The 23755-nt window shown below is 34.4% G+C and overlaps 1 protein-coding gene across 1 annotated transcript; it reads right to left on the bottom strand.

The window, feature by feature from the left end:
* Positions 1-9757: 9757 nt before the first annotated feature.
* CLPR4 (CLP protease R subunit 4) lies at positions 9758-15706 on the bottom strand. The gene is made up of 7 exons (XM_078584200.1): positions 15344-15706; positions 12650-12853; positions 12159-12214; positions 11439-11565; positions 10712-10789; positions 10064-10177; positions 9758-9967 (listed from the first exon to the last, which is right to left on the bottom strand). The coding sequence occupies exons 1-7, from the start codon at positions 15635-15637 to the stop codon at positions 9896-9898; spliced, it is 945 nt and encodes a 314-aa protein (XP_078440326.1). The 5' UTR covers positions 15638-15706; the 3' UTR covers positions 9758-9895.
* Between the last annotated feature and the right edge of the window lie 8049 nt (positions 15707-23755).

Below are 23755 nucleotides of genomic sequence, written 5' to 3'. Positions count from 1 at the left end.
GTTAGTATGTGAACACGTATATAAAGAGCAAGTGAGATGAACGGCTGTCCACGAATTACTCTTTCGTGTTTATTAAGAAAGCGACGAGTGGCCGTCCATTAATTTACTATCAATGAGCGGATAGTTGGTGATACACTTGTACACTAGAGGCACGAGATAATATTCGTTGTTCCTTATAGCTGCCACATTGCACAAACTTAGCAAAGTCCATCGCCGACATGGCACTCAAATTGGCCGTTTACTTGTCCGAAGATTATAGAGGCAATCTATTAGATCCAGAAAAACGTAATCAGATGAAAAATGATCAACCCAACTAGCTATATTTGATTGCAGTTTAAGAGTCTCAGCGAGATCGCCAGAGAATGTGGGCAACTGTGTTTCGTCCCAAGAACACCAGTACGTCGTAAAAAGATCTTATTACGTCATATAACGTCATGGTTTTCATGTTGAATGTTATGATAATTATCGTATTTTACTTTCTACAAGTGTTGTGGACTTTGTAACAGTACTCTCATTTGAGGACCTTCCCTCGGAAAGATAGAGGAAACAAAACATAATTAGAGCAATCACACGGGCTTGTTTGATAAGTGTGCAGTTGTAAGAATAAAGTCAATGAAGTTAAATTTATTTCTTGTGAAGAGAGGCTGCATCCCAAGGGAGGTCACCCTCCAGTGAGTACTCTAGTGTGAGAACGCTTGACTTTGTGGTACAGGGAACCTCCATTGGGGCACCCAATGAAAATAAATAGCATCTTCGATGGCTCTTTTTACTTTAATAATTACCATTGTTCCTAGATGATACTAGGAGTTCTCAACGACAGTGATATTAATTTATCTGATAGAAGAGGGAGAATTCGAAATAAACTACATAGCTACACCTATATTAATATTTCTATGACTAACTTCGGAATGAAGCTAAAGTAATTATATCCTTAAAAATGCAATATCTAATTATTCTACTAAATATCATATTAAAAATTCCCATCGTTACTTAATAGTTACTAATGCAAAATTAAGTTTTGAGGAAATCTTTAAAGAAAGCAAAGTACCATCTGCAATGTCTCAAACAGGAATCTTAATTATTTGAAAATATAGGGATATCTACTTGATTACTAGGCAAAAAAACACTAATCCTTATAAATAAAACTCAACACCATTCTAACTTGTCAAAACCTGTTCCATCTTGGGTTCAAATTATGTTATTAAATGTATTTATTCACTTTCATGATATATCTAGAAGTTTCAGCCTTAAAATTTCATATAATTTTACACTTTAGGAAAATAAATTATGAAGAAACACAAATTCATACATAATAAAAGATAAAATATTATTATTACATTTATGAATCGTTCTCTATTACCTTATCATTCAGATAAAAATAATGGTTTACATGGTACCTGGTCTATGACTATAATTATTAGAATGTATAAATATGTTTGTTTCCCTAAACAGTATATTTATGGGTAATTAAATGGCAGTGCCTAATTATATAACTATGTGTTATCTGAGGGAAACAATTTGGTAATTTCAGTAATCAAACTCTGATTAATTTGGATTGTGATCAATGATTGGGAACAATGAACAGTAGGGAGTGAAAATGATTCCTTAAGTCCAAAGATTCCAGAACACTCCTAAATACATCTTTGTTGTTATTATCTGTTTTTTTTATTTTTACGAAGACAATACTTAAGGATAACAACTTTATTTACTAAAAATATTGGCCAGGCTTTAGTATGAATGCGCCTACTTTTTATGTGCAAATACACAGGCATGACACAATTCACTGAATGGAAAATGAAAATTTTAGTGCACTGGCTGCCTTTTTCTTTTTAACCATTTCATGTACAGTTTTCACAGGCATCTTAAGCCCAAGTTTTCATTTCAATTTTTTCTGCTACTGTAAGGAATTTATTATCATATTTCTGTGCTGAATTAAATATGCATATTATGATGCAAATGACAGGAGTTTAACAGAAAAAATGAGCCAATGTGTCAGCATTTTATTGGAAGATGTTCTTGAATGAAGGATTATATGCAAAATATTTGAGAAAATCCAAAGATTATGTACCACATGGATGATTCGTGATCAGGATCAAGGAGGGAGAGAAATTTAATGGCCTAGACTGCTCCATCTTCGAAATGTGATATGCTACAAGGAATTATTGGACAAAAGAGCAGTTCAGTTTTCATCTTCTCAACGATCCATGATTTCAGATGTATATAGATCATCCCCCATCTTTTTAAAATGGCACTTTCAGATGGCAAGCCACAATGTTTGACTTGAACCCACTTTGCTAAGATAAGAGTGATAGAAGGTATTGAAGAGAGTTTTTTAAATCCTTCCAAACACAACACTTATTTCAGAACGTTGGATAACCTTCAGATAACACCTCAGAACCTCTGTCACTTCGTTAATCAATCAAGAAATGATGCACTTTAGCTTAGACAAATTCAACTTCTCTAGATCATGGTGTTGTTCCCACAGTTTATGTTTTCCTGTTGGAGGCAGAAATCATTTTTTACTTTATTTTGCTTACTAATAACAATTATGGAGGGATTTATTTCCTCATTTGGGTTTTCTTTTAGTTTTGAGAGTGGACTGTAGGAGAGGTGATCTGATCTAAGAATCATGAAAATAAAGCTATACTCGTATTTCAAAAATGATATCAAACTGCTTTCTCAACTTTGAAGTAGTACATAAAATTAATCTCGATCATATTTATTAAATGTCATACCAATCAATCACACATTCTACATCTCGTTAAGAGTTCATCGATACAAATCATATTTATCATTATTCATATGTGACGTTTATAATGAAGTTAAAGGATTCTTTAGCTGATGAGTGAATTTTGATGCAACTATAATGTGGTGATTCTTATTGATTATTCATCCAGATTAAATAATCATTTATATTCCTACTCATGCGATGAGGGTTGATGATCACATGATTATCTGTTTATGGAGAAACTGAGTGATAATAAGTGCTCTTTAGGGAAGATTGCACTGTATTTGTTTCTATGAATCCCTGAATGTTTTTATACCAAACTCTAAACCATGTTCATTCATGTCATGGTTATATAAGTGTGTATCAGACTTGAGATATCCAAGGATATAGAGTGTATGGGCAACGATTTTTAACTATTACCAACAAGTCCATAATCAGGGGATTCTAAAAATTCTTAGCTTGAGTGCAGCAACAGTTCCATGAAGAAAATTTTTTGTGCAATATGGCATTTTATGCCCTTGGTATAGGAGGAAGAAACTCAAGAAAGATGACGCAATGAAGTTCTTCGCCAAGGTAGTGAAATTTAAAAAAATAGCTTTCTGAGGATTTTCTAATGCATCAGCCCTAAATAAGATGGTCAATCAGGTTTGGGTGGTTAACCAAACCCTAAGTCATTCTAGGATCCCTACGTGGAAGAAGGATTATAAGTACACAGTAGCTAATGATAGATAGATTCCATGGGACATGTGGTCTAGTTTATCACCTCATGTATTGGAGACTCAACCTATTGAAAAATAAGAATAAATTTAAAATTAAAACATCTACAATATAATTATTGAATATTATTTCTAACTTTATATTCAATGTGTTTTACTTAAATCTTCTCTCATTTGCTCATGTCCAATCTCGATGTGATTGGATTAGTGACATGATGACAATTGATTGATGATGGGGCTCATAAAAATGGAGGATATCTGGCATGCTAAGATTGTGCATACATCTAGAAGCTTCACACTTGAGGAATCAAGAAATTCTGGACTTGATCAGTGCCAATTCATTCGATCACCAAGTTTTTAAGCTATGTCCCACTTTTTTTATTCTTCTTCCTCTGTGTGAATTGTAACAATTTCATGTCAATCACAGCATCATATCCCAACTAAGACTTTTAGATTTAAAAATAGATAAATTCAATAATTATAATTATCAAGACATAGGTCAAAAGATAATGATTCATAAAATGATAAAAATTCATTTTAATTGATTAAAATTAAATGAGAGGCATAAAAATATATATTAATTTCTTGAAATCTAGAAACACCAGAATGAGGAAAATGGATGTAAATAAATGTACTCATCTAATAGGTTTTTGGTATCAACTATGATTATAAATTCACATTAAGTGAGTTATAATTCAAATGTTAAGTTGGATCATGCTGGAAATCCAATGAATCACTGTTGGATAATGACTTTTCATCAATGCTTCTCTATGTTGAGCCCTTGGTTCAAGATCAAAGTTATATCTCCTCAGAAAATTTATTCTTAGGAAATCTCATATGCATTAAAATTAATGATTGCATGTTTAAAAACATATTAACATGGATTATATTTTTCACTTGGTCTACATGTGGAGTACATAATTGTAGTAAGAGACATATTTTATTGTAAAATGAATAGCCTGAATTCAATTTCAATAAAATGACAACTATTTACCAGGTACATGAGCCTCCATCAGAAATATGTGGTGATAATAATGGGCTATATAACCTTGCACTCTTACAAATGGGACTAATTCAGTCACAAGTAAGTTAGCATGGCAACGTCATGTCTTTCTTAGAATCCAAATTCACTCAGTTCATACTTAGTCAACTCATTCGAGCCAAATATTTCATAGAATCAGAATATTTCTTAGAAAGAGCTAATCAAATGAGTTGAGTCCAGTTTGGGCTGAGTGGACTTGGCTGAGGTGTCACTAGTTGGCCCATTAGCTCAATCTGCAACCACATTGACACTGTCCTACAATCCATGAGCAACTCAACAACACATCCAATAAGATTTAAAGCTCTTGAAAATTAAATTTTTCATCCTTTGAAATACATTGGATAAAATAAACCATTTTATAATTTTATATTTCATCATTTGTATTATCTTATGGTATTTTACAGAATTTCTTTAATATTATTTTTTAATAATATTATTATATGTTGCATTATTAAAAAACAATCAAAATAAAAAATAGTATGTTTATCGATCGTTAAGATTTGTGTGTATCAAGTAAAAAATACGATCACTTTTTTTAGGCAGTTTAAAATATAAACTATGATAAATGTCATGTAAAGATCACCATGAATAGTAACTATGACCTACAAGTTCTTATCTAATTAATTTTTCACTATGTAAAATTAAGATCTTTTAATTTTTATTTACAGGTTCAATATTTTGTATCACGGAATCATGTTTATTTTGATAAAAGGACTTTCACAGCTGGCATGTTTATTTTAATTAATTTATAAATGAATGAAATAAAAAAATAGATAAGAAGCTAAATAAAAGGGAAATGAGATGTGCAGGCCCAAAAGTTGGCAGCCAAGCTAGCTAGGCACAAAAATGCTCAAACCACGTGCATACTGATGAGCTCAGATGCATTCAAGCCACCTAGGAGCTATACAATACTAGCACACCAGCGGGTGCAGCTCAAAGGCAGTAGCACAATGAACCTTAGAAATCACCAAGGCCCATAGTAGGCCCAATAACAAGAGAGTGTGGAACCCACACACATGTGCAAGGGAACAGTGGTATTTAATTTCAATATGGATGTAACATCTTTGATTCTTGTAGTCACAACTGAAGACAAGGAGATCGATAGCCGCCCAACAGGTTACAACCTTGGGAAACAAAGATAAGGAATGGGCTTCGAGCCAACCCAGCCGAAACCCTCTTCATAATGGGCCAATTTAACATCTAACCTCTCTTTCCTTATCTCTTTCATTGGTTCTAATTGGTCAAGATGGCCGACATGGGCAACAATATCCAAGTTGTCGTGGATTGTGATTCATTGGCGGATACTAACCGGGAATCAATTGTGGAGATAGAGGCTGAGTAGACCGAGGGGTACACTGATCATTAGAGGGTACATAATTATGATTTGATCTCAGCCATTGACCCTCTTGAAGATATATCTGATGGATGGGGCAGCTCCATCAATCCCTACCCCTAGTTGTCATCTTCCTTTGACCAGACGGTGATTCTGGTACAGGGGACTACCAATCCGGGTCCTATGGGCCTCAAGATGATTTCTTTGAGATAGCTCACGCCATCAACCCCAGAGGGAAGTCCCTCTTCACCGTTACAAAGGCTTTTTTCTTGTACTTTTCCACTATATTCCTACCAATAACTGTGTGGTGGCTGGAGACCCTTCCTATGGATGGAGACCTGAAGGAGAGTCATGACAATTCTCCAACAATTCCACAAGCTCAGGAAGGCATTAAAGGAACTCCAGGACAGCTTGGCATTGTGTCATAATGGAGAAAGATGATCAGGGATGCATGGTATAGTCAAAGGATGGCGATTGACAACCCCATCCTCAGGTTCTCCAATTCTAGACATTTTTACGTTACCTTCTGGACTCTTTAGTTATGGAGAGCATGGATCATGGTTGAGAGCTTTATTGTTTTTAAATAGACTCTGAAATAAGACTTTTATTTGGGGTTCTTAGAGCAGCCTCATTTTATAAAACACATGCCTTATCCAAATTTCCTTCAATTTTATATTATTTTCTCCTCAATATTATATTTTAAAATATACTATAAATTAATTCCCAAGTAATAATCATAATAATAATTAATATCATATCTGCTAATCATAAGACTTCTAATTTATCTCTTTCTTCCTTGCACCACTTATTATTACTCATCATCATACCATCTCAATTTGTACATATTTATGATTACATTAAAAATATAATAATGATAATAATAGTACCATCTTGCTCTTCAACAACCTCTTTATTAATAATTTATCCCTTCTTCTATTTTACTATACCACTAATGTTATTTATTATCCATATCATCATCCAATTATCCCTTATCCTAACTCAAGCATTAGATCCATCTCCAAGTACTAGTCCCAGTGGAGATAACCTCACTCACTAGTAGACAAATCTGAGTGAGTTTAAACATTTAAATAAATTATTTGATAAAATAAATTTAACTCTATGACATAATATCTACTGGTTTTCTTCTATCAATATCCCAGTAAATAATGGTGGTGCCTATTGAATGGTAAAAACTCTGCACCATTGAAAATGGTTTTTTCGTGTAGAGCATTTTTTACCCCAGGTTGTGTGTAGGTAAATGAGAGTGTTTAAGACATAGATATGCTTGAAGATTATATGTATGAGAACAAGCGAGAGATAGACACCTGCTTTGACTTGATAGGTGTTCTCAACTCACATAGGAAATACCTTGTCTTTAAGTTTGATTGACCTTAGACTTTATCTTGCATCATTAAAATCCCTATTTCCAGTAGATCTTCTGCATGCAACTAGGATTCAGAATTTGCTTTAAGTTTTTTTAAAAATTTCACAGCTTATTATTCTATCGTCCCTAATACATAGTACAGGTAGTGGATATCCTCTAATCTTCTATATGATGTATGCATTATATATATGATAAGGTTAAGACAGTGAAAACTCAGTCTGTTATAATGTCTAAAGTGTGTATGTGGCTAAATCTGGTCACCCTTTGATTGTAAAGGGTCGACTTGGAAGTAGTGACAAAATCTGATCAGCCTTTATCTCAGCTAATGGATGTTTTACGAACCTATAATTTCTTGTGTATAAATAAAAAAATCACTCAAACTTGATATGATCTGGATCTATACTGTAAAGTTTAAAATTTTAAATTTATCTATATTTCAAATACTTATTGGATATTATAATGAATTTACCACAAACCACTTACTACTTTGACTTTGTTTTATTTGTGGACAAACTCAGGTCAGGTTCTGAAATCACTCAAGCCAATCGGCCAGCTTTGACATGAGCATAGGTAATATTTACTTGAGCATCCCCAGGATAGGGGAGGAATCACTCTAGATATGTGGGTCTTACAACTTAGCCAAGCCAACACACATCCTTTTATTGTGTTTTTTTCAAACAAATTTTATATTCGGATAAAGAATTGATGGTGAACTGCTTGTCACATACCTTTAGTGTGTTTGATGTGTGTGGAACCCAGTCGTTTTGGTTCCAACTAAACTGAAGCAGGTGAGGTCGCTTCGACAAAACAGTTAATTCATATGGTAGCAATTTAAACCAATCAGTGGGTCAAGTGGCCATTCACACAATGTTTCGAAGTATAAAATGTTTTCCATAAGGTATGAGTGTATTAGTTGACCCTTTCATGGAAATAATTTATTCAAAATTATTGTGCAGGTACGATTACTTATCAACATAACACTCCTATAATCATGGAGGGTATGATTATAGGAGAGTCAGTTTTTTTATATTTCCATCATCTAGGCCAAGGATTTCAGTCAATCATCTTCCTAGAGTTGGGCTCTTCTCATATTGAGGATAAACCGTTACATCTTTGTCGAACAATCACCGTCGTCAAGTTGTTTTAATATGTCAATTATTATTTAATAATCCAATGATTATTAGTGTACAAGTCATAGTTGAAACTTAGTCATCCATCGACTGGCCCTTGTACCTCAGGTTTAAGGACCTCTTACAGGACTGTTACCTTAATCAATCTTGTTGAGATATAGGTATGTTACCATCCAGGGATTTCTGATGGATCAATCTACTGAACTCATCGCCTAAAAAGCACCCATTATCGCTCAATAGAGTCATCATGCAAATGGTTCTGAACCATTTCCATTACATGAGCAGGAATATGCAGTGCTAATCTGTTAAGGTAAATGTCGTCCTCAATGTAGAATGGAAGGGAGCTTGATTATCACCTACTGAATTAATTTGTTACATTATAATCAATTGTAGAAAACTAGATAAAACTTAGTTTAGTTTCATTTGAACGTCATCAGCCATTATATTTTTAGGCCACAGGATCACATTGTGCATATTTCAAATGTGATTTACACATTTTATTGACAACTAATGATAAAGTTAAGTCATCCATAATCCCTAACTTCTAGGTCATTAAACATTTGGATACTACCTAAGCAATTTCTTTCTTTAGGAAATCAGTAATCTTTTTTAAATCATGTGATGATGAGCATATTTCTAGCACTCTACCATTTTCCAGTATAGTGTAGAGGATAACAATTATCTACCATTTTTTTACAGATCTTGCTAAGGGTAATTTAAGTAAGATTTGATGATTCTTGCTGGCATTAGGATGGGCCTTTGTGTATGGCATTAGGATAAGCACTATTCGCATTTGGCATCGCTTCAAGATAATGATGTATCTTCTTAGCACATAAGTTGATCGAACTATTTTCTTTATTGAGGAATTTGTATTTTGCCTTAAAAAATAACAAACTTCCATGTTAGCAAATGATGCTTTATATTTAGGCACCCTCTAAATTACACTCTGTCATCTGAACATTCATATGAATATATATCATACAAATATATATTCCAAAGAAATCATATTCCAAAGCCAAAGCATACTAACTTGGAAATTGCAGGCATTATCGAGTGAGCAAGAAAATGAGTCACTTGAGCTGATGATATTTTTGAGTTCTCCAAGAGCAAGTCCTTAGTTGTATAATTTTGAACTGAACAAGGCTCCAAAAACTCATTTCAAATCCAAAATTAATAACTAAGTTCAGCATCAATAAAGGTATAAAAATGAAGTGAGGATCTTTAAAAAAAAGAGAAGCAATAATCTGAAACTAGCATTCTAATTGCACATGATAAACTCATTTTCTCTTCTTTCAAACAAAATAGACTTGACAAATATAGGACGCTTTAAGTAAATAATATCTACAAGTTAAAGAAAGGCATTGAAAATAAGGGAAGATATCTTAAGATATCATTATAATTTCCCATGGGAAATTCGCGTCATCTCATTTTAATAAAATATACCATAAAAAATATCAGAATATCGCTAAAAAGTACCTATCTGCGGACAGAGACACATAAAAAGATAAAGGGAGCTAGAAATAAGATTTGAATGATGCTTACAATATTTGCTCAATTTAGCTTTATATGAGCTGGGCCTTTTTAAGGTCTGAAACAACACTTTTGTCTCCGGTGACCCTCTCATTGTACAAGACCTGCAAAAGAGGAAGAAATCTCAGACAAACGTCACATAACAAATAAGTAAACAATTATTCATCGACTTATATGGAATTGATTAATTGTATAAAAACCTTGTCAATGATCCCATACTCAACAGCTTCACTGGGGCTGAAATACTTAGGCCGCCTGATGTCCATCTCTATCTGCTCAATTGTCTGCCCTGTGTGTCTCGCATATAGTTTCACCTTCAAAAAATTTTATAAAATTAGAAGATGGAGAGAGTGTGAAAGGGAGAGCGATGATGGAAATAGAGAGAACTAAATATAATATTGTTTTTCAGCATAAAGACTAAGGTGCGCAAAAATGTTCAAGATGAAAAAAAATTTAACTCCGGTTGATTTTAAGGAATCATGACGAAATCAAGAGGGAAGTACCAGGCAATTTATGATTATTTTTTTGGGGATTTATTTCGTCCAACATAAAAAAATAATAAAACACTTAGCATCCAAACCAATAGATAGTAAGCTTACTAAAAATCTTCAAACATCATATGTGCATGAAAAAGCTAAAATGGTCGACCTAACCCAAGAAAGGTCAAAAAACACCTTAAACAGCAATAGGGGAAGGCGTAAGACAATGAAAATATAGCATCAACGCAAGAAAGCATGGTCTCCTTATACTTCTGTAAAATTTCATAAAATATGATAATAAAGGAACCATAAAGCAGTTTCATTAAAATTATGCAGAGAAGAAAAGGAAAAAAAACTATGGAAGTTTACCAACTCATCCTTCACATTCTTCACTTCTCGCCTTGCAAGCTCAATATCCGATGCTTGGCCTTGAAACCGAGCAATTGGCTGCCATAAAAGATAAGATATAAATTACTTAAAATATGAATGATATCGGTTTCTATAGGGGAATAATCTTGAATGGCATGAGAGAGAACAATAGGAAGGAAGGAAGAAATAAAATGGCTACAGGCCCAATTCAACTTCTTGATTACTGTCCTTAGGAGGGAGGGTACATGTAGAGCTCACCAAAACTACAGACACGAAGAGTACTGTATTTTCGGAGAAGAGGACGACGATGATTCACCATTGTCCTCATTTCTATTCACCACGATGATCGGTTACAACGATGACTCATCATTCTCTTGTCACTGTATTTTTTTTTGAAATAAAAAAAATATATACAGTCACTGTATCTGTTTTTAATCTTTCGGATGAATCATCATAGTCATTCATCCATAGTTACGACGACAATGATGATTTCGTTCTCGTCATTCGGGCCACCAGCAAGGACCATGATGAGCCTTCCTCCTCGTCATCCCTAGTAGATGATGAATTCGTCATAGTTGGCAAAACCTAGCTACATATGCTTAAAGGGAAACTAATCTTAGGTAAATGACGGAACTACAGCTGACAAAGGTTGGAGATCCTAGCAGATAACTAGGCATGAAGTCCGAGTTAACAAATGTAAACCTTTAAACACATAAAAAAAAGATACCTGCTTCATCATGATTGTTGATGAGGGGAGGGCTGCACGGTTTCCTCTAGCCCCAGCAGCCAACAGAAGAGCAGCTTCTCCCCACGCATTACCCACGCAAAGAGTAAAAATAGGTGGTTTGACGTACCTAGAAAAAGAAATGTAGTTTCAATTGAGGCATTTAACTGGAATGTTGGTGTTAATGTTGTTTCCTTAAATTACTTGTAGCCCTCCCTCAAAGAGGTCATACAAGAAGTAGTTGCACTTGTGGGGATATCCTCCTAGTACACACAAAAGCGTTGACCAGGGCCTGTTTCTTACGGTTTCTTTTTTCATTCTCAATCTCTACCCTTACAATATCCTTCCCGATGAAGGCCTAGCTGAGGTTTCTATCACAACACCATGTGGATTTAAACTTTTCCTTTTAGAAGCTTAAAGGAAGGAGCATTTATCCATGGTCACTCCCCCAATTACGATACGTAGATAAAACTCTTCACAACGTACTTTTCTAAAATGAACGAGATACCAGGGAAATACATCTTTACTCTATTAGAAATGATGTCACAGGCTCAAAGGGTGCATGACGAAGAGTATGCTTCCCATGTTGTAAATGTCATTCAGAGATCCCATATTCTACCAATTTTGTCATCCTAAAACATCAGGAAACCTATATTTAACTGACTACAACCCAGGAAACAATGGTAAAAGTAAAAAACTTTACTGAATTCTGTTAATAAATACCTCATCACATCGTAAATTGCAAAAGCCTCAGTCTCGTAGCCCAACTTTTCTCCGCCCTGAATATTATTTTCCACATTTAGCAAGGACAATTGAACAATATTTCATCAATTTAGAACTAAATAACATATTTTTTGTTTTTCTTTTTTTTCGAGTGAAGTTGTAACTCGCAGGGAGTAAAAGAACAGAACATTAAAATTATACAAAAATAGGTAGCTTTTAGTTCCCTGTAAAAAACGGATATCCTCACAATTACTCTTCTTTTTTGGCTTTGCGGAATTCTAAAAGCTAGAATGTGATATCCCTAAATAGTAATAGTTCTCAAAATTTCAGGGTCCAATATATTTTTCCAGAAAACTGAGTCAAAAGACTACAGAGACTGAAAGTCAAACGCTCATCCATTACACAAAGACAAGTTTAAATCTGACTGAGAAGGATTTAGCCTTTTTTTTTTCAGAATTGTAGAGAATGAAAGAGATTCCATGAACGTTCACCTTTGTGGTGCCAGTAGAATTTACGTAAAGATAGATAGGTTTATCTTCATCTTCATACTGTAGATAGAGAAACTCAGCAAGCATGAGCTCAGTAACAGACGGTACGAGAGACATTCCCAGGTACACGATACGGTTCTTGTACAAGTAAGAAGCCAGGTCAGGAGGAGGCTGCTCCCAGGCATTTCCTCTGAGAAAGGGAATCACCTGCGGAGGGAAAAATATTACAAGTATAAGAGTTAAAGTTAAATTTATAATGTTTTCCACAATTAGAAGTGTCCAACTATTGTCATGTGACAGTGACCAATGGTTTAGCAGATTATACACAAACACACGGGTGAGGGTCAAAATAGGTTTCGGATGTTTATTCTTTCAAGAATAACTCCATACAATGGCCGTCAATGTTAGATTCAAATAGTCCAAATTATCTTCAAACAAAGCACTTTCTTCTAACAAAGTATTGAGGTTTGCACTCTGATACATTCCTCACACGAAAGTATCAGAGAGAGCCCAAAGACAGTGAAAGTTAGTTACAGGCACGTGTGGGGCCCGCACATGAGAGACCCTTTAGAGGAGCAAGCTGAACAAGAAAAGAAGAAAGGAGGTTGTTTTACAAGATCAGGACGGTTGTAGAGACCGGAGGCCGGAGCAGTGGGCGTCCGCAGCCGGAGGGGAGAAGATCGACCTGGATTGAGATCCTTCTCCATCTATCTTCTCATCGTTTTTTTCTTCTGTTCGATGTGACATTGACACTATTCGTTTTATTTTGGATTCTTCTATTGGTCACGCCCGAGAGGATTTGCAATTCAAGATTTGTTCAAGGTTGTCGTTGGACTTTGATACACTGTTGTGTATCACACTCCTACAGCGCCCTTGACCATCTCTCTTGAAAATAAGGCTTGCAAAAAGAACGCCCTGATTGATTCACGTGAAAAACTGGTATAAATCTTATATGAGATGGGCCAATGGCCCATTTAGCTTAAGTTACTTATTCTGGAGTGGAATAAGTAACACATGTCAGACCCACCAGACTTATATTTCTTCAGTTCCACGTGGACATTTTATATGTTGTGGCCCACTCACATCATAAAACGAAAGAAAAGAAAGAAACCGTGGGCCACTTACAATAGCAAAGATAGAGAAAAATACATGGCCCACATTTACAATACCAAACATAGAGAAAAATAGCCTAGAGCCAGAAGACTAATATAAAGGAACTTTCAAGGACAATAACACTAGAACATCACCAACTATTGTCATGAGAAAATTAATTATCCTTTAGCTGGTAATAAAAAACACCAGGCCGATAGTTAAACTATGTTTTTCAAATGTATGCAAATCAGAATAACTCCAGATAGGAGCCATGAATATTAGAATAACGCAAATAACCGTTATTATTTTGAAATAAGATTTCAGGGACAGATCACCCAACGTTTAAGCTTTACCAACAAATTGATTTAATCGAAAGACCATGACCGATAAACTTTTCACGGGATGTAAGAAAAAGAAAACAATAGACATTACGATAATATTAAAAAATTTAATGTGATTCACAAATTTAACACACGTCCAAATATTGTGAAGTGACAGACAATATACAAACATAAGGATGATGGTCGATTTGGTTTTCATGTTTATTCTTATGAGAATAACTTCCCATAACTGCCACCAATGGTTTAGCAGGAAGTGAAGGACGAAAAGGGGATCAGGCTGGCTGGTCATGCATTTTTCACTATCACATAAAACATTAATTTTGGATTTCGGATTACCTTCCCTCTTTTTCTTCAAATCAAAATAAATAAATGAATTAACTGCCATCAATTGTTGAAATAAATAATACTAAATTTTCAAACCAGGGAATATTTCAGGAACACATCGCACATGTTTGAATTTTACCAACACATTGAATGAGCAGTGAATGACCCGAAAAGACGGTCAACAGTAATGGGTGGTGGAAAAAATATAAACTGCAAGGTTGTTGTCGTTACATTTTGCAGATGAGGGCTTACAGGAAGCAATATTTTATTTAAGCCCTAAATGATGTTGCCACAGTTATAGCGAGAAATACAATACATAGGAGAACTAATTGTGTCTTGAGTCATTGACTTCTTTCCACTAATTCACTACCACAGATTCGAGACTTTGATTCCAGCAAAAGAATGAGCACTAATTAATTAAATCTATGGTTTTAAGGAACAACGTTAGACTGTCTTGTCTTCAAAGTACTTTCTCTTCTGTCCACCAAGGCCATCAGCGCTGATGACCCTAGGAGACACCAAAGATCCTAACCATTTTGTCTTTAGATTGAGTTGTAGAGAGAAGAAATTGCAATTCCACCCCACTGTATCTCACTAAAATTTGAATGTCTTGGAAAGGCATCTACATTTATTCGCTGATCATAAGATGACATTTTCCTCCAGGGCTTGACATCTTCTCAACTTTTTCATCTTGCATCGCTTATTCGAGGATAATCTGAGGGGAAAAAGAGTACATCTTCCACGGCAATACTGAAACTTCTTAACTTCCCATTCGGATTAAAATTAAAGGAATGAGTAAAATTCAATCATTGCAACCACCATTTTATCCAAAGAAAGTTTACCACAATCAACACGAAGACTTAAATTAATTAAATTGGGGGATTCTAAAAAATTTAAAACCTCAAAAATCAAGCAATAACCCACAAGAAACGGATATTACCATAGTGACAACGCCTCTTCTGCCCTTGGACCCAGACAGCGACGGCCTCAGAGACGGAACACGAATCTTCTGGCCGGAAATCTCTCCGCAAGAGCTACCCATTACGGAAGAAGAGATCTTGAAGCCGCTCTTGAGCGAACCCATCAAGGAAACGCCGGCGGTCGAAAAAGCGGGGGAAGAACACGATGAAGAACATGAAGGAGCGGGGAAAACGACGCTCCGGCCTCTCCTGCGATGCCCACTTGGCCGTGGAGCCCCCCATGACAAGATCCTTGAAGGAACGGTTGCTTCCATAGCTTGACTGCTTGGCTGGAAGGAAGAAGAGGAAGAAGAAGAAGAGGGCGGACGAAGCGATTGCTTTAAGAGCACTTCAAACCAGGTATATCATACTATGCGGTCTGCTGCCCCGCGCAACATGTTAACAGAAACTTGGCTTGAACCATTATTTTTCTTTAGAATCCAACAGAGTACTGTTTATAGTTATCAATACAGATATTCAGATTTGAGTTAGTTTTATGGTTTGTTGTGTTTCTTCCTTTTCTTACTTTCTGTGTATTAGCATGTGTTGGGTTAAATCTAGAATGTGAATTTGGAAAATGTAGTTTATTTTCTCCTAAGATAGTTTGTGGAATCTCACTAATTTGGATTATTTTATTCAGATTTGAGTTAGTTTTATGTTTTTTGTGTTTCTTCTTTTTTTGCTTTCTATGTTTTACCAGGTGTTGGGGTGAATCTAGAATGTGAACTTAAAATATGTAATTTATTGAATTTATAGTAAGAGCAGTAAGAGCAGTATCTTCGTGAAGGGATGGTTGCTTACATGGCTTTGAACCATTCTTCTTCTTTACAATTCATCAGTATCTTGTTAATAGTTATAAATAAAGATATTCATATTTTTCAGTTAGTTTTCTGTTTGTTGTGTTCCTTCCTTTTTTACTTTCTATGTTTTACCAGGTGTTGGGGTGAATGTAGAATGTGAACTTAATAGATGTAATTTATTGAACTTTTACATATTATCATGGTTATAATAAGAGCAGTGTCTTTGTGAAGGGACGGTTGCTGCCATGGCTTGATTGCTTGGCCGGGAGGGGGAAGAAAAATAAGAGGGAGTGCGTAGCAATTTTTTCAATATCACTTCAAACCAGTATATCAGACGGTTAGTAGAGACTTGCTTTGTACCATTCTTTTCTTTAGAATTGATCAGTTTATTGAATTTGTAGTTTATTGAATTTTTAAGATGCATTTTATGTTTTGATATGATGAGATGATAGATCAAAGGCACTTCAAAACAAGTATTACATATCAGTTAATGAGGAACCAGGCAATGGAAACTTCAGCTCTTAAACATCGTTCAATCAAGAGTAATAACTGATATTGATGTTTCCATTAACTATTTATGCAAATATTTGTTGAACTATTTATGCAAATATTTAATTTTTAAAAGAAGAAGATTTATTTTATTTGTTAGGTTAATCAAGGTCTATCACACATGAATTGAATCTCAAGATTTTTCATTTTGAAAATAAATATTATTAAATAAAATAGGGAGATATTTTTATGTTCAAAATTGCCTTAAGGGTATATTTACTTTCAGCATCAACAACCATTACACTTTGATCCTGAATCAGCATTTCGACTCTTGAAAAAGTGCATCCGAAATCATTTATTGATTGAAAATTAGAATAGACAATCTTATAAAATAATTTTAATAAAAATATATAAATGGACACAAAATTTAGGAGACATAAATACTAACCCTCAGAAACATGCTCCAATATTAGTGCACAGCGCTTGAAAATTCTTTTAGGTTTTAAACTTGATATACTGATTGATAAACATGAATGAAAGGCCATGAAAAAAAACACCCTTCAAAAACCAAGAAGTATCTAATAAAAAAAGTGCCTACAACCAACGGAAAGGAAAATCTCATTTTTGGTTTAATAAATTTTGAACATGTATCCCAGAAAATTTTTGCAGGTTGATAATGCAGAATAGATGATATTATGAAGTGAGAAATTCTTTGTGATTGGATTCTAATCGGATGTTGTCTTTGGCATGGATGGTCACAATGTATGAGGAAATTTCTTTTCATCTGCAATAACATCCACTTTAATTGTTAGGTCTATCGAGTTTCTACTTTCATCTGTATACTTTCATTAAAATTAATCATTTGTGTAATGTTTGTTTCCTAGTTCTAAATCAATTTCTTCAAACTGCATTCACTAGAACCAATGCCTCAAGGTCATCAAAGTTTCTTGCCCTGTATATGGAATATTTTACACTATACATTTCAAATATTGTCTTTATATCTTAGACAGTGAGAAATTATTATCCAAGTTTTATTGCAGCTCGGATGTGATTTTATGTATCATGTTTTACCCATTGCATCCCAATATCATAAAAAAAATTATAACCATTGATTTTTCTCCAAAATCAGGTCACCTAACACGCGAAGATAAAATTTTAATGCATAAAATCATATTAAAATCACCATACTTCTGTTTAATTTGAAACAATAGTATGATGATAAAAAATTTAAAGCCTCTCAATTAATGGTAGTAGTTAAAAATGCATTTAAATTAGTACACTGGCATTATATCTATAAAATTTAGTAAATTAAACCATCATTTGCTTCACTCACGATACCAATGATTTAATTTATTGTCAGGTAACATTATATTCCTCTTAGTTGTGAAGAATTTTTTATTCTACTTTTGACTAAATGCACTTAATTTCATTTATAGTTGGGTTTTTAATTTATAATGTTGTCTTTGATATTTTTTATTTGTGCATAAATTAATGGTTAATGAAATGAAAATGGACGACGAGTGAAAAGAAAGATGAACTTGAATGGGCTTTATGACGTAATGATGAAATACATATAATGTTAAATCATATGGGCTAACTAAATCCATTTCAATTAGGTGCTAATGGAAATTACAATTGATGATGCGTAAATACTAATATGGTACCTGAATTGGCTTAGTGACTTGAAATGAATCATTATGACAAGTTTTGTCATTCTCATAGTATCGGAAAGGCAAAAAAAAAGCCACTTATTACAGATTCGTAATAAACCTTAATTTACCTAAAGTTAAGTGGTAAGTATTTATATATCATATACTTTGATTTTAAAAGCCTTTGGTTGGGTGGAGATAAGTATGATCATTATTTCATTTTTTTATTGAAATTCGATGTACTAGATATTATATGATTGAACTCAAGTTCATTTGACAACACATCTTAAGATACACAATTATAGTCCTCAGTTGGTGATATTTAATTCACATTTTATTTGTTTGTGTTATGAGGCTTTGATTTGGCATTATCCCTTAACAATTCACACACAAGAACACAAACATAATCATAACATACCTTAAAAATAACTTAAATTCCATAATTTAATAACCTTTGAATGGATCGAATCCATGATTTTTCAGTTCCTCTTGTGATTTTGTGTTGAGGTCTTCACTAGCATGAGCCTCGTTACTAATCCACCATTGGCATGTTACTATTCCAACTGCATCAAGGGATTTGTCAAAAATATATGTGGCCTACAAGTTAATCACACAGTCCGCATCTTGTTCCATATTCATTTATAATATATATATATGTATTCATTATCATGCATGTGCAATGATTATAATTAAAGTACATGAGTACAGGCAATGACTAAGTGAATCATAGTGAGATCATGATACAAAAATTACTAGTTTCTAAGAGTCTTTCCTATTCAAATGATACTTTAAAAGGATATTAAAGTATCCAGATAGAATAGCACGGTCTATTCCCACTCATATGATGAGTTTGGCTGATCCCCTAGCCATTAGTGTTGAGACATTAAGGACAACTATTGGGTGATCTTTAGTAAAGAGATCACTGAATTGATCCATATGAATCTCTAAATGGTATTATACCTAATGTCACAATTGTGTAAGTGGTCCTTAGACTTGATACACCAAAGATGCCTTCTAGATGAACGGTTGTATTTCGACTATGAACTACGAGTCTCTAATTAGGGGATTCCATATCATCTAGCTCGGATGCATCAAAAAGTCCATAGAGGTGATTGTGTGATCAAGATAGGATCATTTACCCTTCGTATTAGAGGAGATTGACTGAAAGAAGATGATTTAGTTAAATCTCTGGCTAGGGTAGACTTATAAATGTAATATATCTAATTAATCAGGTCATCCCAGTAATGGTTATTGGGCCCCTGAAATTATTAACTAGACTGATACATGTGCCTAGAGGGTCAAACGCACAAGGTTTTTGGACATTGGCAGATAGACTCAAAAATTGGGGGCTTTTATTTATTATTCCAGAGGTCAGGGAATTTTATATAATTTATCGGACAATATAAATAGAAAGGGTACCCTTACTTCATACCATCAAAGTCAGTTTCCGTGCCCCCCACTTTCTTCTCTTCCTCTTCCATGAGTGATGCTTCTAATGGAGATTGGATGGAGAGTAAATCATGTTTACAAAAGTAGAGTTCGTGGAAAGAAGAGGTGATCTGGCGCTTTGAAGATCACATGGATAGATCTAAAAGTTGGACATTTGATCGGCTTGAAGATGCTCACGTGAGGAACAAAGAAATCACGGATTCGGTCCATGCAAAGGTGATGGTTTTATTTGTTCAACATTCCTGGTTTTCAGCTCCATTTTCAAATTGATGTTACATTGCACAATAGAGTTCAAATATTGCCAATCAAAGCCCCAAGATTTCCCAGAAAGAACATAGGGGGAGAAGGGAGAAGAAGGTTGGGCACCTGAAGAACAATTACCTGAATATTTGTGTTCAAGTATTTTCCCTATAAATATGAAAATAGGAGTTTTGAATTAAAAGCCCTAGAATTTTAGTAGTTTTTTTTTTATATTCAAAAGATCATTCGTGTGTGAGTCTATAGGCCCATGCATCAGTCTAGTTTATAAGAATATAAGTCTAATAGTTAGAAAACCTTATTAATTAACTATATTAACCATATTAATTAACTATAATAACCTTTGATATCAAGGATCAATTTAACCCAATCTGTAAATTGAGTTGTTAGTTTGTGGGGTGCCAAGCTACACCTCATGCTCCAGAAGTTTTAAAAGTCCATATCAACTTTATCATGGAACCTTTATCATCATATGTTATTGTGAATGTATATTCATTTATCTACATGAGACTCTTAAATGGCTTAGGATATGGTTAACTGACGAACCCTAATCCATCATTCTACGAAGTATTGATGCATGTTAGATTATCAAAGAACGCCTTATTTAATATTTACTCTAATATGTCCACAAATTTAACTATAGCTTCTTCCTTTAGTCAACATAGTCTTATTCTAAGAGCAGATTGTGTCATCTGAGCTAGGATGGTAAATAATCTAGTGCCTAAATACTCATAGGTCATAACCAAAGCACAATCATCTATCTAGAATGTGCATTAGGTTTCTCGAGTCTAAGTACCATTTACACAACTATGACATAAATAAATCTAATTGAAATTAGCCACAATACCATTTGGATAATTATAAAGATCAATTTAGAGAAGTCTTCCCCTAAAGAGTACCCACAATCAATCATTGGTGTCTCTAGACTAATGGCTATGAGATCGGCCATACCCATCATTAGAATGGGATTAGACATTGACATTCTTTATAGATGTTTTTATGTCCTTCTCAAGTATCCTTCAAATATTAATATTTAAAATAAACTTTTTAAGACTAATGACAACATATTATGTGTTGGGCTAAGGCCATGATTCATATGAAACAAAAATCATTTTCGTAGTGGAAGAAGAAAAATAGAATCATAATGTCACATGCATAACGGTGATCAAAGTACTTGCCCATTTATTAGATCCATGATTTCTGGGTGCTGCGAGCAAGACATGTTCAACGTGCATGTATTATATCCATGTTCATATATCCAGTCTCTAGATATAACAATGTAATCTGTGTCATGTTGAATCTCATCTATCTTCATGAGTAGAGGAGATAAAAATGGCATTCTTACTCTACCATTGTCCTTACGCCATTATGATTACACTTAGAGGGGAGATGAGCTACGGGGAGAATGGGGAAGAACGGCAGTGTCTCCACCTATTTATACTAAGTTGAATTCTTTAAGTATATCTTTTGACGTCCAAAGTGACGGATATTATGTCGTTGACGAGTCATTCATCATGCTTGCAAATTGACAGTTCTTAAGGGTTTATGAAGTCATATAATGAAATGCTCATGCATTTTTATGTTAAATTCCATTTTCATGCAATTATTCATTCATTGTGTAAAATGTCATATTTTTAATGAGTCTTTGCATTTCTAAAGAAATAGTATGAATTTCGTTGATTAAGTAGAAAGAAAATAAACAAATAAAAAATAGTAAAGGAAAATTAAAAATAAAAATATAGATATACAAAAAATGAGGGCCCCTAAGGAGCCTCAAAGGCACAGCCAAAGCCCCCGCACTGCAGGCGCCACCGGCAGCCACAACCATGGCCACAGCCAGCGGCGGCACGCGCAAGCGCAGCCAAGGCCGGCTCCTTAAAGTGGCCCAAAGGAGAGAGCAACCCGCGCTCAAGGTAAGTAGTGGTTTATTTCAATTCATATTGAAATGGTTTTCGAAATTAATATATTATTCTAACTTTTAAAAACTGGCAGTATGGGATTTTGAAACAGAACTTCTCAAACGCGATCGAGGCAGCCATTGATGGCAATAGAGTGATCGCGGCTCATCAGGCCGCGAACTTAAAAAGAAAATAAAAGCAAACAGACTGGGCTTCGAGCCAAGTTGGGCCGAACCGTGACGGTTCGGGCTTTTATTAAAGATGACGATATTATCTTGACCGTCGATCTTCTTTATGAAGATTAAACGGTCAAGATCGGCTCCTTAAATGTTTTTTAATTTTTCTTTTATTTCAGGCGACTACTCAGCGAGGAGTGCTGACTTGGACGAATGAAATGTGAACACTTGGACAGTTGATGGTGACGTGGTGCAGTTGACGGAGTAGGGGTCTATTGGAATTAAAGGTGTCTACGGCTACGATTTAATCATAGCTGTTGAAACCCCAACACGTGATCTAACAGTTCAGGGGCGTCAATGACTTTTCTTCGTTCCTCTCCTCCACCGTCGGCAACTCCAAGCTGGTGCAGGAATCCAATGTGTAATTCATTTTTATGGTTAGACGTTTAATTGATTTAGACTTTAGTATAATCACGGATTGATGGAACACCTTGAATTCACCTCTTCGTAATCAATATAAATCGATCTTGATAAAAAGAAAGAAAAAGAAGTCAAAATTTCTGTCGTACATTTCTTCAAACACTTGATGTGTGTGCCTGCTGAATGATTTTTAAACAACCATTTTTAAATATCTTTAAACCAATTAAAAATCTATAAAAAAATAAAATAAAATCTGCAATGATATACTTCCTATTTATGTAAATCTTAAGACAAAATACCTAAAAAAATCACTCTCGTTCATTCTATTCATAAAAGTCAAATCTTTTCTTTTGGGTATTTTATTTAATCAAACACCTTTACTTTAATATTTGACTCTTACTTTTATCCAAAAATTCAACCTCTAAAATTCCAAAAACATATCCTAAAACCACTAATATAATTCTATTACCTATCTATAAAATCTGAGGTCTATATAAAATCTTTATAAGGGACTTCCTTTGTAAAATCCCTTTTCTCTATATCCCTTAACTCATTAGTTCAATTCGACTCTAAAAGCCAATCCCTGTGGAGACAACCTTAATCACAAATATACAACCCTGAGCCAGTTTACAAATTAGAAATTTTATTTGATTGAAGCGAAAATAATAACAATGATCAAATTCACACCCTATTTTCGCCCCGTTAGTCGCCATCAAGCCAATCACACTACCATGTTTATTTAAGTTCATTGAATAAAATATTTATGTTCATTATTATTCTGTGTGATGTTTATAATGAAGTCCATGAATACATGCGATGACTTAGTAGATTATGATGAGATCATAATACAGTGATTGCTAGTTTTTAAACACGTATTCTAAATATTCTTATTCGATGGATAGTCGAGAAGGACTAAGGGTTTATTTCTGATTTATGGTGGAGAGGAGCTGAAGCTAAAGGGTTACACTGACTCAAGTTTCCATTCAGATCCAGATGATAGTAGATCTACATATGGATTCATGTTCACATTGAACGGATGCGTGATATCTTGGAATAGTTCCAAGCAGAGTAGATCTACATCAGCCAAGGCCGCCAAGGAAGCAGTTTGGTTGAAGAAATTCATCACAGAACTTGGCATTGTTCCTTCCATCTCATAACATATTCCATTGATGTGCGACAACAATGGTGCAATAGCACAAGCGAAAGAACCAAGGTCTCGTCAGAAGTCAAAACACATTCTGAGGCAATTTCACT

Source organism: Wolffia australiana, chromosome 12, assembly GCF_029677425.1.
Source record: "Wolffia australiana isolate 7733 chromosome 12, ASM2967742v1".
Classification (NCBI taxonomy): Eukaryota; Viridiplantae; Streptophyta; class Magnoliopsida; order Alismatales; family Araceae; genus Wolffia; species Wolffia australiana.
The sequence above is the reverse complement of the archived record's forward strand: the minus strand, read 5'-3'. Positions and strand labels throughout refer to the sequence as shown.